The following is a 16,921-nucleotide window of genomic DNA, read 5'->3' on the forward strand; positions in this document are numbered from 1 at the left end:
TATATAAAAAAAGTTTTAAAGGTTCTCTGAAGTATATAAATGGAAGCTTGAATACAGGGTGGTGCATATAATGTTCCTAAATAGGAAACATCATTCTTGTGAATATTTCACTTTCTCTTCAAATTAATTTTTAAATTATATGCGATTTAGGTCAAAAATTAAAAACATTTTGGAGAAGGGAAACATGTCAAACTGTTAACCAGGCATAAATATATAAGACTAGAAACTAAATACATTAAGACTATCCAAAATTATTTTTGAAAGAGAAATACAGTTAAATACAGAAATACAGTTAAAATACAGTTGAATGAAAGAAGAAAATACCAATCACCCATTTTACCCCCATTCAGAGAGAAACAATGTTTGCATTCTGGTAAATATACTTCCAACAGCTCTCCTTCTTTTACACAAAGATGGAATTGTAGTCTATACACTATTGTCAACCTGCTTTTCTACTGTAACAATATTTTGTGAAAATTTCCCACGGCATTAACTGTTTTTCTTCATCATTAAAAAACGGTGGGAATTCCCTGGTGGTCCAGTGGTTAAGAATCTGCCTTTCAATGCAGGGGACGCGCTTTTGATCCCTCCTCGGGGAACTAAGATCCCACATGCCGTGTAGCAACTAAGCCTGCGCACTCCGGAGCCCGCGTGCCACAACTAGAGAGCCCGCATGCCGCAACTAAGATTCGATGCAGCCAAATAAATAAATATTAATAAGTAAATAATTATGTTAAAAAAACACATTGAAAACAAAAAAATGGCACATGGTATTCCATTTAAAGTTATTTATGTTATTTTAATTTTTCCACTATTTTAAACATGCAATGATAGTCACTGTGGTCAAATCCACTACGCTCATGATCATTTCCTTAGGGTAAGCTTCTGCAAACAGAATTGTTGGGGAAAAGGGTGTGCAAAAGTAAAGCTCTTGATAAAAATGGCCAAACTGCCTTTCAAAAAGATCCGACCACATTCCTCCTATCAGTGTTTTTCCCTTGCACTCTCCCCAGTTCACTTCTAATTTGATTTTTCAAAATCACTAACCCTATTTAGTCTAATCTGTTGTCCTTCCCTTGGCCCCAACCACATTCGAGTGTTTCTCTAAAAGTGAGATTTCTCATAATACAAATGTGATATCACACGACGGACTGAGCAGGAAACAAGATTTGCAAGATGCAGACCACTATAGTCATAAGAGGACTAGACTTTCAGCTGGAACAAATACAGCAGGTTCTGTCAAACAGCTGCTTCACTTAGTGACTAGAATGGATTACAATATACTGTGTTAATGGGAGGGCTGGAGCTGTGAGGAAAAGGAAAGAGGTTCCCTTGAGCGAAACCCAGCCAGTTAGCAGGGCCTGGGGGGTGTGGGAATGGGGAGACGTTGGTCAGAGTACAAACATCCAGCGATAAGATTAATAGGTTCTGAGGATCTAATGAACAGCATGGTGATCACAGTTAAATACTGTATGCTATACTTAAAAGTTGTTAAGAGAGCACCTCTTAAATGTTCTTACCACATAAAAGAAATGGTAATTATGTGACCAGATGAAGGTGTTAGTGAATGCTAGGGTGGTAATCATTTTGCAATATATCTATGTATCAAATTAACACATTGTATACATTAACCTTACACAATTTTATGTCAATTATATCTCAGTAAAGCTGGAAAAAAGAATTATGATGCCTTTTTATATTCCTACTTACTGTCATGTTTACAATCATTATTATGTATTTTTAATTTTATGTTTTATTAGTTGCAATGCTGACCACCAATTCTTTTATAAAATGACTTTTTAAGGACTTCCCTGGTTAAGAATGAGCTTGCCAATGCAGGGGACATGGGTTCCATCCCTGGTCCGGGAGGATCCTACATGCCTTGGAGCAACTAAGCCCGTGCGCCACAACTACTGAAGTCCGCGCACTCTAGGGCCCACATGTCGCAACTACTGAGCCCACATGCTGCAACTACTGAAGCCCACGCACCTAGAGCCTCAATCCACAAGAGAAGCCACTGCAATGAGAAGCCCTCGCACCGCAACGAAGAGTAGCCCCTGCTCACCACAACTAGAGAAAGGCCGCACGCAGCAAGAAGACCCAACACAGCCAAAAACAATAAATAAATAAATAAATGACTTTTTCATTCTTGAGGACATTTTGACATGTGTCTCAGAAAAAAAATCACTCCCTCTCAGTAACTTTATTTTTAAAAAGGTATGATACAAAAGGTATGTTTCCTAAAACCTTAGTATGTCTGAGGATGTCCTGTTGTCTTTGAGTCTGAAAAACAATTTTTACTTCACAATTCTGAAGGAGATTTAATTCCCCTGGTGTTCACTGCTGTGGAGAAGTCTGTGCCTCTCTTCTCTGCTCCTTTGTAGGGAACATTTTGTTAAGTCTTTTGTGGTTTTTTTTCTTTTTGCCTGTTTGTTTTTTTGTTTGTTTTTACCATTTATCCATAACCTGTAAACATTTGCCACATTTAAGTGCAGAGTTTTCCCCTTAATTTTGCTTAAATATGATGAGCTGTTCTGATTTTAGAAGTCAGGTACGAGTTTCAGCTCATGAAAGCATTCTTCTTATCTTACACTATGTCTGATTACTGCTTCTATTCCCATTGTTCTGACCTCCTCAGCAAGAACACCTTTGATTCCTAGGTCCTTCACTTACGCCTCCCACATCTGTCATCTTCTCTCTTAACGCCTGCATTCTTTCTGTGATGATCCTTTGCATTCTGGGGGCACTTGTCAGATTGGACCTGTTCACCACCTAGGCTTTCATGGTATGACTTCACTTTAAACATTAGTCTGACTTCCTTGATGGCCCCAAGAAGCACAAGCCTAATTATTTCCATCCTAATAATTTCGATTTATTTTATATCCAAGTCCCTGAAGTCTTTATACACTGCTTGATTAAAAAAATATATGAATAAGGTTCTTAATATCCTCTTTCCACATCAAAGTCCATTTTTTTTGTTTGTTTGTTTGTTTTTGTTTTTTGCGGTACGCGGGCCTCTCACTGTTGCGGCCTCTCCTGTTGCGGAGCACAGGCTCTGGACGCGCAGGCTCAGCGGCCATGGCTCACGAGCCCGGCCGCTCCACGGCATGTGGGATCCTCCCGGACCGGGGCACGAACCCGCATCCCCTGCATCGGCAGGCGGACCCTCAACCACTGCGCCACCAGGGAAGCCCCAAAGTCCATTTTAATCCTTTAATTTGAGCTCTAAAGCACTAGAATGATCATTACTTTTGAACAGAAGAGTCATGCTATTGTATGTTTGTGGTTTGACCTACTTTTATGTTTAGGAATTAATTTATCAGAATAGCACATCTTTGGCTTTCTGAACTTGCTAAGTGAAACAAAGATAAGCAACAGATAGGAAATCTTCACACACGTGGTTAAAAAATACTCTAAGGGCTTCCCTGGTGGCGCAGTGGTTGAGAGTCTGCCTGCCGGTGCAGGGGACACAGGTTCGTGCCCCGGTCCGGGAGGATCCCACATGCCGCGGAGCAGTTGGTACCGTGAGCCATGGCCGCTGAGCCTGCGCGTCCGGAGCCTGTGCTCCGCAACGGCAGAGGCCACAACAGTGAGAGACCCACGTACCAAAATAAATAAATAAATAAAAATACCCTAAGAAAAAGTAATCTGTATGAGGAAAAGTGTCAGGGTTGCCATCATGAGAAGTAATTCAATAGTTGGTTACTTTCATCCTGTAGCAAACCCCAAAAATGTTTAACAAAGGAAAAGTGGAGAATTTCATTTATTTTACTCTTGTTAAGTTCCTTTTGAACTCAGGAGGAAAAACTATGATGTGAAATGATTTAGACACTGCAGATTTATTATTGAAAAGCTAAATTCATTCTTTACACTGCAGAGGTTTTCTCTACATAAATCTTTATTGCAATAACCACAAAACTGACCAAACTCTTACCTAAGTGCTTTCTGTTTGTTAAAATAACCTCCCAATTCTCTTACAATAACTACTTTACTAGCCAGGATTCTTAGTATTAACCTTTTATATTAAAACACTACAAAAACATAGTGATATATTTAGTTCCAATTTAGGCTTGCCTCCTGTATTTATAAAATTTCTCTAGCTCTTTCAGGTCTTACATCTATATATCTGTGTTTCAGTTAAAGAATTTCCCACTGAGACATTATCCACATTTGTAAAATTCCCATTCCTATCTCCACTTCCATAGAAGCAAAGATGTGTACTATTCTAAGATTAAGGAATAATGTATTCCTGTAATGTAAGAGAATTTTGAGATATAATTCATGCAACTTAATATATTTTGATATTGTAATATGGACCAAACATCTTTTGAAACATATGTAAACATTCCTACTACTTGTGTCAAACTTAACTATAACTTAATAGCTAATTTTGAAAAATATATTAACATTGTTAAAATAGAAAATTATAAAAATATATTGTTATCAAACAATTCCTTAAGGGTTTATATAAATAAATAGAATAAGTGAATAAGGAGCCCTATATATCAGTAAATACAAGTGCAAGCATAGAAGGGCTGAGTTCACTTATGTTAGAAGCTTTTGCATGGATGCTTACCGTGTGCCCCGTGCTACAATAGGTGCTAGACCTAGATTTATCTGATGCCATCTGCCTCGATGTAATTAGTCCACTTCCTTTCTCCTACTTCCCCTCTCAAAAACAAAACACTTTTGGAATTGGTACCATTTTGTTACAAGGCAATTCCAGTGACTCAGTCTTTCCATAACATCTTTTATCAGTATCTTAGCTGTAGTGTTCTCCGAAGTGGTAGGAGAGAGTAATGAATTACTACCCAAGGCTTACATGAGGCACAGATAAATCTAATTTAATAAGTAAAAAACATTATTTTGTCTAAATATGCTTCCTGAAATCAGGTAGGTAATGTTACAGATGTGGAAATAGATACCTACAGAAAGTAATCACTTTCTTTTATATTGATGATAGAACTTTGCTTTTGTCTAATGTTCTTTTTCTAAAGCCCTTGGGTTTGCTCTATTACATTATTCAGTTCTCTATAATTTTCTGATTAATATTAAAAATAAATTTAAACTGTGTAATGTGCAAGAACATAAAGAGAACAAAACTCCTTTGCAATTTCTGTACCCAGAGAAAACAATAATCAACATATTGTTGTAGATCCTTTCAGTCTGTTTTTCTATAAGTTATCATTTATCATCCATTAACTTTTTATTTATTTATTTATTTATTTTTGGCTGTGTTGGGTCTTTGTTGCTGTGCGCGGGCTTTCTCTAGCTGTGGCGAGTGGGGGCTACTCCTCTTTGCGGTGCATGGGCTTCTCATTGCAGTGGCTTCTCTTGTTGTGGAGCATGGGCCCTAGGTGTGCGGGCTTCAGTACTTGTGGCTCACGGGCTCAGTAATTGTGTCTCGTGGGTTCTAGAGCGCAGGCTCAGTAGTTGTGGCGCACGGGCTTAGTTGCTCCGAGGCATGTGGGATCTTCCTGGACCAGGGCTCGAACCCATGTCCCCTGCATTGGCAGGCGGATTCTTTACCACTGCACCACCAGGCAAGTCCCTCCATTAACTTTTTGTTTTGACTTTCTGTGCGTTCCCTGGATTACTTCTTTTACACATATTTACCTCACACCTTTAAGTAGCAATTTCCAGGCCTTTGACCTAAAATCCAGGTCCCTCTAGACAAATCCATTTGGTACCTCTAAAATACCTCCAAACACAAATTCATTATTTTCCTTCTTTCTTCTTGAGTTTTCCAGTTTGTCAGTTCTTGACGCTGTTCTTTTTCTCCCTCACACACTACATTGGTCACCAAATACTGCTGTTTCTATGAGCAAAATCTCTCCTTAGGGTGCTGTTTCTCTTCTGCCCCAGTCTCCAACCTGCCTTCAGGCTCACTTCCATCCATTGTCCTTAGATTTATCCTCTTAAAACAGACAGTTAATGGAGTTCCCCCAGCGGCTTCCCACTGATACAGGATAAAGTCCAAATCCTTAACGTGGCTGACAAGATCCTCCCATTTTAGCATCTCTCCTCCCCAGACTAGAGCCACCAAAAGAACTTGGACTAGAATTACTTTTGACTTGAGGTCTAATACTCCACCTAGTGGTATGGGACAACATTCTGGGATGGGAATCTAGGAAATATGCCACGTCAGCCCTATGAGATCAAGCAAACCTGCCAACACAGCTGTCTGTCAGCTAGAGTCAGATGAGAAAAGGGACAAGCAATCCTGGGACTCAATGGCCCACCTAGTAGTTTTCTATAAGCACTGGATCCTCCTAAGAAAATGCCTCAAACCTCCAAACCATTGTTATCATTGCCATTCTTGAGAGAAAATGAAAAGCTACGATGGCATCTCTTTACTTAACTGTCACCAAATAAAATCACAGGATAATTCTGACTCAACTATTGTAATGTTGCCTACATCCTTCCAGAATTTTCATGAAACTCAAACGAATCACAGTATTCATTCATCTATGTACATGTCACCCACTCAATGCACATTTAAAGAGCACCTGTAATGCAGATACTACACAAAGCTAATAATACAGAGTCCAAGCCAAAGCAGCCTGTAAACAGGAGAGCAGATAAATAAATCCATGATGACAATGCAGAAGGGAAGTCTAATCTGTCCAGGGACAGGGAGGGCTTCCTGGAAGAAAAGATGACTGAGGGGATTTGGAGAAGTCTAGTAAGAGTTAGTTAGGTAAAGAGCAGAGTGAAGGGTATTGTTTCACATTCAAAGTGTTACACATGCAACAGAGTGCAGCACGTTAAAAATCTATCCCAAAGCAGCATCTGCAGTTAGTGCAGCATCATGAAAAGAGAAATCTCAATGGATAGGACTCTATCAACCTCCTTCAGGGAAACCCTACAGAGCAAAATGTCTCCATTTAAAAATACTTCTTAAGCAGCAGCATTTAAAGTAGCATGAGAAGAGACAGTATATTAAACTGTACAACTGTAAAAACCACACATTTTCAAATGTCCAATGTGTACACTGTAAAAGTTGTGAAATGCAATTTTCCTTACTCCTCTTTCCCTTTTAGGGATAATACTCAACACTTAAAATTTTAAGAGGAAGTTTATTAATCACACAGAAGTCTCTTTCTATAGGTTGACAGTTACAGCTTTTTATAAAATGCTGAATGGCTTCAGATTAAAAGCATCCATGAAGCTATGTAATATATGACATAATCACGGGAACCCACTGGAATACTACAAACCACAGGCTTTCCACTGCAGATACCTCATCTGCCTCTGTTGGAGCAATGTCAGCAAAACCTCATTTATAACCATCCCAATGGCAGCCCACCTTTATCTTTGATGAGCACTAGTAGAGAGTTATATTAACACAGAGACGAGATCTGTCCCCCGATAACTTTGGCATCAACTGGGACCAAGTTTGGGACCCTGTGGACCAAGTGCCTGCCACCAGCCCAGGTTTCATATACTGGACTGCAGTTTGTTCTCAGAGACCTCAGTCTTCTGTCTCTGAGCCTAGCAATCTCAAGTACACTGTAACCCGTGTGCCACATCAAGTTGCATCTCCTGGTTCCCTTTCTTTGCACTCTTTTTATTTTTTTGGCTGCGCTGGGTCTTCGTTGCTGCGAGCAGGGGCCACTCTTTGTTGTGGTGCGCAACCTTCTCATTATGGTGGCTTCTCTTGTTGTGGAGCATGGGCTCTAGGTACACAGGCTTCAGTAGTTGTGGCCCACGGGCTCAGCAGTTGTGGCTTGTGGGCTCTAGAGCACAGGCTCAGTAGTTGTGGTGCATGGGCTTAGTTGCTCCGCGGCATGTGGGATCCTCCTGGACCAGGGTTTGAACCCACGTCCCCTGCACTGGCAGGCGGATTCTTAACCACTGCACCACCAGGGAAGTCCCTTTGCATTCTCTTTTGAACATACTCCAGGCCTGCATGTGATAGGAGCAGTAGGTATGAGATGGATGGTAAAGTAAAGCAGGATCATCACCTCCATCGTGCTAGACAAGCCACCTGTGCTAATGCAGCTGCAGATGCAATGACTATCCTCAGAAACTACATGATATTGTGGACTCATTTTAAGATTCCCCTCAGCTACAACTCTCAAGTCATCATCATCGTGGTCTTTTTTTTTTTAACCAATGGATGCTAGGTCATTTCTCCTCCATTTCCTATTGCCTAGGAAACAGTGCAGGCATTTCTATCAACATTTTTATGGACATGTCTATAAATATTAAGAAAAATATTTCTCATACAAGAAAAGTGACCATTCATTTAATAAATATTTATGAGCAGACACAATGTGCTAGACACTGTGTTAGATGTTGGGAACACAAAATTAAACAAGACACACCAACATTATTCAATTGTCATTCCCTTTAAACAAGATTATATATATATTTTATATATATATATCTCTTCACAAAATATTTATATATATTTATATAAATATAAATTATTATATAATTGTCATTCCCTTTACACATTATATATTATATATATATATATATATATACACACACACACACATAGTAGCTGCTCAATAAACTGTTACTATTATTATATTATGACCAGTTACAAATTATTTTTTAAAAACTGTTACAGATTTTTTAAATGAAAATACTGCAAAGTTGCCACCAATACTCACCAATACTATAATATCTCTTTAGTTCTGTACGCCTGATATCCTTTAACTGATTACTTTTTCTCTTTTTTTTCTCATCAGTAATATATTCCTCTTCCACAGCAATGTTGCACATGTCTTGTTCTAAAATGACTGTACTAGCATCTTCTTTTCCAGAATGAGTCCTTGTAGCCATAGCTGAGGCTGTCTCTGCATTTTGTTTGGCTTGCTTTTTCTTTTTCAATCTAGGGATGAGAAAAAAAAAAAGGAAAAACATTGGAGAAATAATTTGCTAAGAGAAATCATATTAATTTCATGCTACTGGGCTTTGAGAAACTAATTAACTGATATTGAAAAGTCTTTATATTACTGTTAATTACACTTTCCCTGTTATTATTTTTTCTTTTTTAATCACTTAAAAATTCTTATGTGGAGATCTGTGGCCTTTCCTCAATTTTATATCCTCCATACTTATGTCTCAAAAAAAATCACTGGGAAATGCTTTAGACCTGAGGAAATACTAGATTCTTCTATAGGCTATAAAATGTTGGGTATTTTTAATCAAGATATGCAGCTACCCTACTACAATGCCATGTTTAGTGTGTTACATTTTTTTTTAAAGTGTTTCTGGTTTCAAGGGTACCTTTGGACTGATGGGCAAGCACATTTATAAAAACAAATCCTTTATAATTGGCTCACACACTGAGTAGAAAGGTTTGGCAAGGTATGAACTGGTTCAGGTCTGAGTAGTTCCTTTCCTTTACACATGATAGTAGTAGTGAAGAAAGAGCTGCATTTCCTGAGATAGAAAATGCCACAATGACAACATATAGTTGTTATGATTACTAATATAATAGCTGACTGATACATTAGTTAACATATTTGATGTTTTCAATTCTTCATTCCTAAGTCAAAGACGTATAACAGAAGAAGTTTATAATAATTCACTGAAATCCAGTAACTCAAAATATTTTCCAGTTGATGTATCGCTCTGGTTAACTGACGTGTCACTCTGTACTCACTAGTCCTTCATAAGAATGTTTTTACCACCCCAGAATGTAAAGAATAAGGGCCTTGGCCTCTACTATGTGTGGCAGTCTGGTCATATATAAACATTTTTAAAATTAGGACCATTTTCCCCCCTTCTCTCTAGGCACAGTTGGCTTTTTCACACACATGTCTATTTCCTTTGCTCTCTTGAGCATCTATACAATTTGATGCTGGGCAATGGATGAAATGTTTTGGGAGAAAAAGGAGATAACTGTAGGATCAAACAGGGACTAAGGTTTGATTTTATGCTGATTTGCTCTGTAATGTTGGAAAAATTAACAGTCTAAAGAGCTCCCTCACTGAGGCTTAGCTATCTAATGGGGTCTTTTATTAGGATCAATTGAAAAAATATGTATCAACAGTAAAATACAAACCAACAGAAACAGTAGAATATACCCAAATGCAATCATAGAACTATATAGAACATGAGAACTAAGCATGGTATAGTTCATGCTTAGTTCAAAAAGTTCATGTTATAGTTCAAAAACTCAGCTTTTGAGATAAAGGTATCATACCATGTTCTAACAAAACATTTCAACTAAGCTGTTATTCACTGTGCAGCCAAGTTCTTATATTTTCATTAGCTAATAAATGAGTATATGGCCTAGGAGAAAGGAGAGCTGGAAAAAAGTCATAAATGAATATATTGCCCATCTCTTAGCTTAGCTCTCTCTTTAGGTTTACTTGTTAAAAAAACAAATAAGAACACAAACTAAAAAAAATTGGAAATTCATAAAAAGAAATTATATCCAGGAAGCATGTTTTTATTTTCTATCCTCAGATTTTAAACTGTTTTTTTCTGGTAAAAGAGTAGGTGGCTAGGGCTTCCCTGGTGGCGCAGTGGTTGAGAGTCTGCCTGCCGATGCAGGGGACACGGGTTCGTGCCCCGGTCCGGGAAGATCCCACATGCCGCGGAGCGGCTGGGCCCGTGAGCCATGGCCGCTGAGCCTGCGCGTCCGGGGCCTGTGCTCCGCAAAGGGAGAGGCCACAACAGTGAGAGGCCCGCGTACCGCCAAAAAAAAAAAAAAAAGAGTAGGTGGCTCTTTGCAAAGGTGTGTCAGATAATGCTCCTAATAAAACAATTTCTCTCTCGATCAAGATTTCTGTATGAGGCTGAAATTAATATGCAGTAACCTGGATATCACACAGAGATCAGCTCTTTGCTTCGGGAGGTCTATGCAAAGAACTGATCTCTGTATCCAGAAGGACATGCTGATCTTGTTCTGATATACTGGTTTAACAAAAACATGCTTGAGGTGAACATTATTGCCCACTTCCCAAAATGACTCCTTCCAGGGAGGAGAGAAAAGAGACTTCAAAAATTAGTTCTGTGCAGACTGAGATATGTTGCTGCTTCTTAATCTCCTGAATTTTTCTACTGTAAGTTAATTTAAATGTCCTTATTTCACTGTTCTCACTATAATTAAATTCACTCAGATCTAGGGCACATGTTTTGATGAACAGCAGCACTGTCGGAGACATCTCATTAGAGGCTGATTTTCACACGCAGAAATAACAAAATGGGATACATTGTTTCACTCATTTTCCCCCCTTTCCACACAGACCATTATTGTCAACCCATATAGCCAAACATAGTTGTTATTTCAGAAAGGAAAAAAAAAAAAAGCTAGATAATAGCAATACCAAACTTGTTTAACAGAAGACAGAGTACAATTTAACACTTCAGTAATTTTACAATCAGCTACATCTTTTGTTTTGACTAGAGAACTCATGAGAATTTGTTTCTCTGGAGGTTATCAATATGAGGGGAACATTCTGATCTTGTAACTGGAAATCAGATGTGAGTTCTGGAAGCCCACTGTAAAATCCTTCCCCAAAGCATGGAAATACATTGTTAATACTTTTCTAAGGGGGGATAACTGCCAATCTGATAAATGTGGTATAGTTAATGCTCTTCAAACATTCCTTTTTAGGGCTTTTATCTTTTAAGCCTTCCCTTTTTTTTTTTGTGGTACGCGGGCCTCTCACCGTCGCGTTCTCTCCCGTTGTGGAGCACAGGCTCCGTACGAGCAGGCTCAGCGGCCATGGCTCAAGGGCCCAGCCGCTCCGTGGCATGTGGGATCCTCCCAGACCGGGGCACGAACCCGTGTCCCCTGCATTGGCAGGCGGACTCTCAACCACTGTGCCACCAGGGAAGCCCAAGTCTTCCCTTTTGTTCTTCGAATCAGTATCATTCTAAGACATTCTCACAAAAGGGTTTTATTACTAAATTAAGATAACTAGAAACAAAAAGTTACATAAGAAAATAAACTCCCTTTATTTCACCAAAGCTTTTTTAATGGCCCCAAATGTACACATTTATATGGTGGACTAAAAAAATTACCTGGGGCTTCCCTGGTGGCACAGTGGTTAAGAACCCACCTGCCAATGCAGGGGACATGGGTTCGAGCCCTGGTCCGGGAAGATCCCACATGCTGCGGAGCAACTAAGCCCGTGCGCCACAACTACTGAGTCTGCGCTCTAGAGTCTGAGAACCACAACTACTGAGCCCGCGTGCCACAACTACTGAAGCCCGCACACCTAGAGCCCGTGCTCCACAACAAGAGAAGCCACCGCAGTGAGAAGCCTGCGCACCACAATGAAGAGTAGCCCCCGCTCGCCGCAACTAGAGAAAGCCCGCACAGAGCAACAAAGACCCAATGCAACCAAAATTAATTAATTAAAAAAAAAATTACCTGGCAAGTCATCTTAAACAGATGAGTGATTGAAAATGGTGAGACATATTTAACATTTGATTGCTGTGAATCCAAAAAAAACCCCAAAAAACCAAAAAACTAAAAAACAATAAACCTTTTGTGATGCTCATTTGTCTTTTTAAAAAATAGATCACAATTTCATAAAACAAGTGTTTATTACACAATCTCCTCTCACTACTGTAACCAAGCCCTGTCAATTCTATTTCCTAAATCTCTCCCTCTCAAATACACCTCTTTTTCTTGGTCTCTGCTCCCATGGAATGATTTCAGGCTTTCATCATCTCTCTGACTGAACTATTTTTTTACAATATAATTTATTGTTCTTTGTTTTATTATGAAAATAATATGTGTTCATACTAGGAAATTTTGAAAGTGCAGAAAAATAAAAATAACACTTAAATCAAATGAAATGCTAACACTAAGAGGCAATCACTGTTTGGGGGAGAAAATGTAAAGGTGGGGCAATTACACTAGTCAGACCTTCCCCAAGAGCAGAAGAATGAGGCAGTGTGGCTCACCATCGTGATTCTGAGCTGCTTATACGTGCCTTTCCATAAAGGATATTAAAGGACTATTTAAGATAAACAAGGACCTACTGTCCTGTACAGGGAACTATACTCAATATCTTGTAATAACCTATAATGGAAAAAATCTGGAAAAGAATATATAAGTATGTATGTACGTATAACTGAATCTGTTGTACACTTGAAACACATTGTAAATTAACAATACTCCAATTTAAACAAAAGGAATACTAAAGGACTTATTTTGGAATCTCTTGGCTCTTTTTACATTAAAATTGTGTGCACTTGTAAGACATACGCACACCTCACTTTTTCCCCTACTCGTATCCTAATCCAGAGATAGCAGACTATAGAAATAAATAACGTGATACTGCTAAAGAAAGCATTCTTTAGTAGCTCAATGAAAACTGTTTTCCTATGAAGCTTTTTCCTTTACTAAAGGAAATAAGTTTAGAGCACTGGCGGCCATCAAAGCCAAGGGCCTGGAGCAAGTTCCTTTCTTTGTCTCTGCAGAGGTCTTCCCTGTTGCTTGCTGACCGCCAGTGGAATGTAACACAAAAAGGCACCAAATGCAGAGAGGAGGTTTTCATTAGCACTAGAGTGAAAGCTTCATGAGGGCAGGGATTTGTTTAGGTTCTGTTAATGCCACAGTCCCAGGGCCTGTGCATGGTACACATTAGCTATTCAATAAATACTTCTTGAAAAAATAAATAGATAAATGAGGTTACATTCTGATTTGTTTGAGATCTCCTCTCCTACAAACATGCCATTTCACAGCTTTCTTTGATTAGCAACATGTTCTCAAAAATAAACTCTCATCCCCTTATCTAGATACTTAAAAAGAAAATATATTAGCCACATATAATTAAAAATATATTAAACTATAGACTTCTTTCATTAATATTAACTTAGTGGCTCTCTATGACTCTTAATTCCATAATTTGAGGTCCATGTGTTTCTATAAAAAGTGTCATAGACATAAATATCTAGCACAGCACTGTCTAATATGGTAGCCACTAACTAGCCACCTGTGGTTATTAAATGTAATAAAAATTAAATAAAAATTTTAAATTCAGTTCTTCAGTTACAAGAGTCATATTTTAAGAACTCAATAGACGCATGTGCTAGTGGGTACTGTATTGAACAACACAAGTATAGAACACTTGTGTCATCAGACAGTACTGGACAGTGCTGACCTAGAGCTGACTCAACAGACAGCCCTATTAGCAAGAGACTAGAGGAAAGACTGAAGACAGAAATCGTTTCATATTTAAAGCTTACTGAGTATGTGCACAGAATACGTCTACAAGGGTATAACAAAAAATTTGTAAAGTGAGTTTCCAGCTAAAGAAAGGTAGTAGCTGTGGGGAAAGAGAGAGTAAGAAAAATTACTTTCTGCTTCTCTTTTATATATTTTGGATCTTAAACCATGTACAACATCTAGTCCCCCCCCCCAAATTTTTTTAAGTATTTAGTCTTTGAAGTCTCCTTCCTACAATAATTTAACACATATATTGCCACATTTTTAAAATTGAGTTTTACTTTATAAAAAAGATTATTACGAAAAGTTTGAAAGAGCTTTCTTCTAACAGCAACTACTATTGAGTTGACTAATGAACCAGGCACTGTGTTATGTACTTTATAAATATTATCCCATCCTCACAAAAGGCCAAGGAGGTAGGCAATCTTATCTTACAGATAAGAAATGGAAGGCTGAGAAAAATTAGGGCCACTTTGCAAGGTCACAGGGCTTGGTTAAGTTGTGGAACAGGAATTCACAATGGCCACAGGGCCTCCAGGATCTCTCCTAAAGGTGTTATGGCATATATATATCTTGACTTTAAAATAAAATCCACTGGACTTTGGAAATTCTCTGAACTATTTGAGGGAGAATGGTTTGGCAACCTGGTAGGCTTCAATGGAGAACATGCTCACAGGAAGGAAAGAGGTTCTGGGCTTGGCTGTCTGACAATCAGTTGTGACCTTCTTTGGAAATAAGATAAACTCTCCAGGACTTCTAAGGTAAACAAAAGCAAGAGGCTGACATGATTTTCAAGGTCCTGTCTGCTTCTAACAGTTGGCTGAGCTTAGGAAATGTGCTAAAGCTATTTTTGAGGTTAAAAAAAAAAAACCTTTTAAATCCAAACTAAACCTTCCTAAGAGTCTGCACTTTCCTGTGCTCCCTCACATCTGATTACATCTTCCACTGCAGAGCTTCCAGCCCTGGGAAAATCCAGAGGTTAAGAAAGAACACCCTTCATATACAAAGGATGTTTAAAAAAAAAAAAAAAAAAGGCAAAGAAGCTCTGCTCTACAATTTGAGCTAATATCTCCATGAAGAAAAGTAGAAAATGTCAAAACTGAGCAGCCATGGAGGCAATATAATCTTCTTTTTCTTTTACCGTTTTTTTTTTAAGTTTTTTCAGTTTTTAATTTTCTTAAGCATACTCCTTGGTGTCTCATTTCATCCAGTTACAGGTAAAGAGGGGATGAGGGCTTCCCTGGTGGCGCAGTGGCTGAGAGTCCGCCTGCCGATGCAGGGGACGCGGGTTCGTGCCCTGGTCCGGGAGGATCCCGCATGCCTCAGAGCGGCTGGGCCCGTGAGCCATGGCCACTGAGCCTGCGCGTCCGGAGCCTGTGCTCCGCAACGGGAGAGGCCACAGCAGCGAGAAGCCCGTGTACCGCAAAAAAAAAAAAAGAGGGGATGAGATTTGGTCTGTGGAACTCCAGAGAACATATTAATGAGCAAGAGGAAGTCACAAAAAAATAAACATTAGTTCAATATAACTTTCTAACAGAGCAATCCAATAGTGGAACTGGCTGTTTCACCAAGAAGGGAACTCCCCGTCACTGGAAGTATTCAAGCAGGTCAGGTCCAAGTTGTGACCTCCCAAACTGCATGTAATAGCCTTGCATATTTTTTATTGGAATATAATTGACATATTATATTAGCTTCAGGTGTACAACATAATGACTCAATATATGTATATATTACGAAATGACCACCATAATAAGTCTAGTTAACATCCATCACCACACATAGCCACAAATTTTTTTTTCTTGTGATAAGAACTTTTAAGATCTACTCTCTTAGTAACTTGCAAATATACAATAGAGTATTATTAACTATAGCCACCATGCTGTACATTAGATCCCCAGAACTTATTTTATAACTAGATATTTGTGTCTTTTGACCACCTTCACCCATTTCACCCACCCCCCAATACAGTCTTCTTTAATACAAATATTTCTCCTCAAAATTGCTTCTGTACGGAAATAAGAGTATTAGCATAAAAGATGTAGATGTAATATTATTTCATTTAAAAAGTTATAGAACAGTATTATAGTATGACCCTATTTTTGTGAAATAAAACAGAAAATAAAAGAAAACCCTCCAAGACCAACGACTATCCCATTTAGCTATATATGTACATAGGTTTAGATATATAGGTATGGGAAAATGGTTGGTCAATGGGGAAAGAGAGAAGAGGGGTAACTTTTACTTTACACTTACGTAATTTGGTGTTGAATTTTTTTATACAGCAAGCATATATATTAATTTTGTAATTATAAGGCAAATACATTTTAAAAAACTAAGCATCTATAGCTATGACAACATTTTGCTGAATCTCATTCAGAGGTATATTCTTTTTTCTGAATCCAGCTATCACAGTAAATTGCTGCACTGCAACCCCAATCCCCTTCTTTATCAAGGCGGAGCTGGTCCGTGGCCCTCAGGGGACGTTCTCTTAGTTCTTGATCTTGGCCGTTCCACTGCAACCTTGTCGTTGTACTGTTCTGACCTTCAGAGTCTTGGCTGTTTTTTCCCGGTTGCCTAAACCAGACTCTTGCCATTTCCAGACTCAGGGGAATGGGTGTTGCCACCGAGTAAGTTCGGCCTGTGAGCCAGAAACATCTGTGTTTGAACCCTCATTCTTTATTAGGTATGCATCTTCAGGCAAGTTACTAAATCTCAACTCGGGTTCCTTATCTGTGAAAGGGAAACAACGGCCTCAGATGGGGTTTTCTG

At 38.8% G+C, this 16,921-nt stretch overlaps 1 protein-coding gene across 5 annotated transcripts in view; it reads right to left on the minus strand.

The window, feature by feature from the left end:
- Positions 1 to 16,921, minus strand: part of NCOA7 (nuclear receptor coactivator 7) — a 144,293-nt gene that overhangs the window by 69,276 nt on the left and 58,096 nt on the right. For all 5 annotated transcript variants that reach the window (XM_027087078.1, XM_027087089.1, XM_027087085.1 and 2 more), the window contains one exon: positions 8,625 to 8,845. In XM_027087078.1, coding sequence (XP_026942879.1) covers positions 8,625 to 8,845 — 221 coding nt within the window. The remainder of the gene's footprint in view (positions 1 to 8,624; positions 8,846 to 16,921) is intronic.

This window comes from Aethalodelphis obliquidens, unplaced genomic scaffold (assembly GCF_003676395.1).
Source record: "Aethalodelphis obliquidens isolate GAN/ISIS:26980383/991018 unplaced genomic scaffold, ASM367639v1 scaffold3, whole genome shotgun sequence".
Taxonomy (NCBI): Eukaryota; Metazoa; Chordata; class Mammalia; order Artiodactyla; family Delphinidae; genus Aethalodelphis; species Aethalodelphis obliquidens.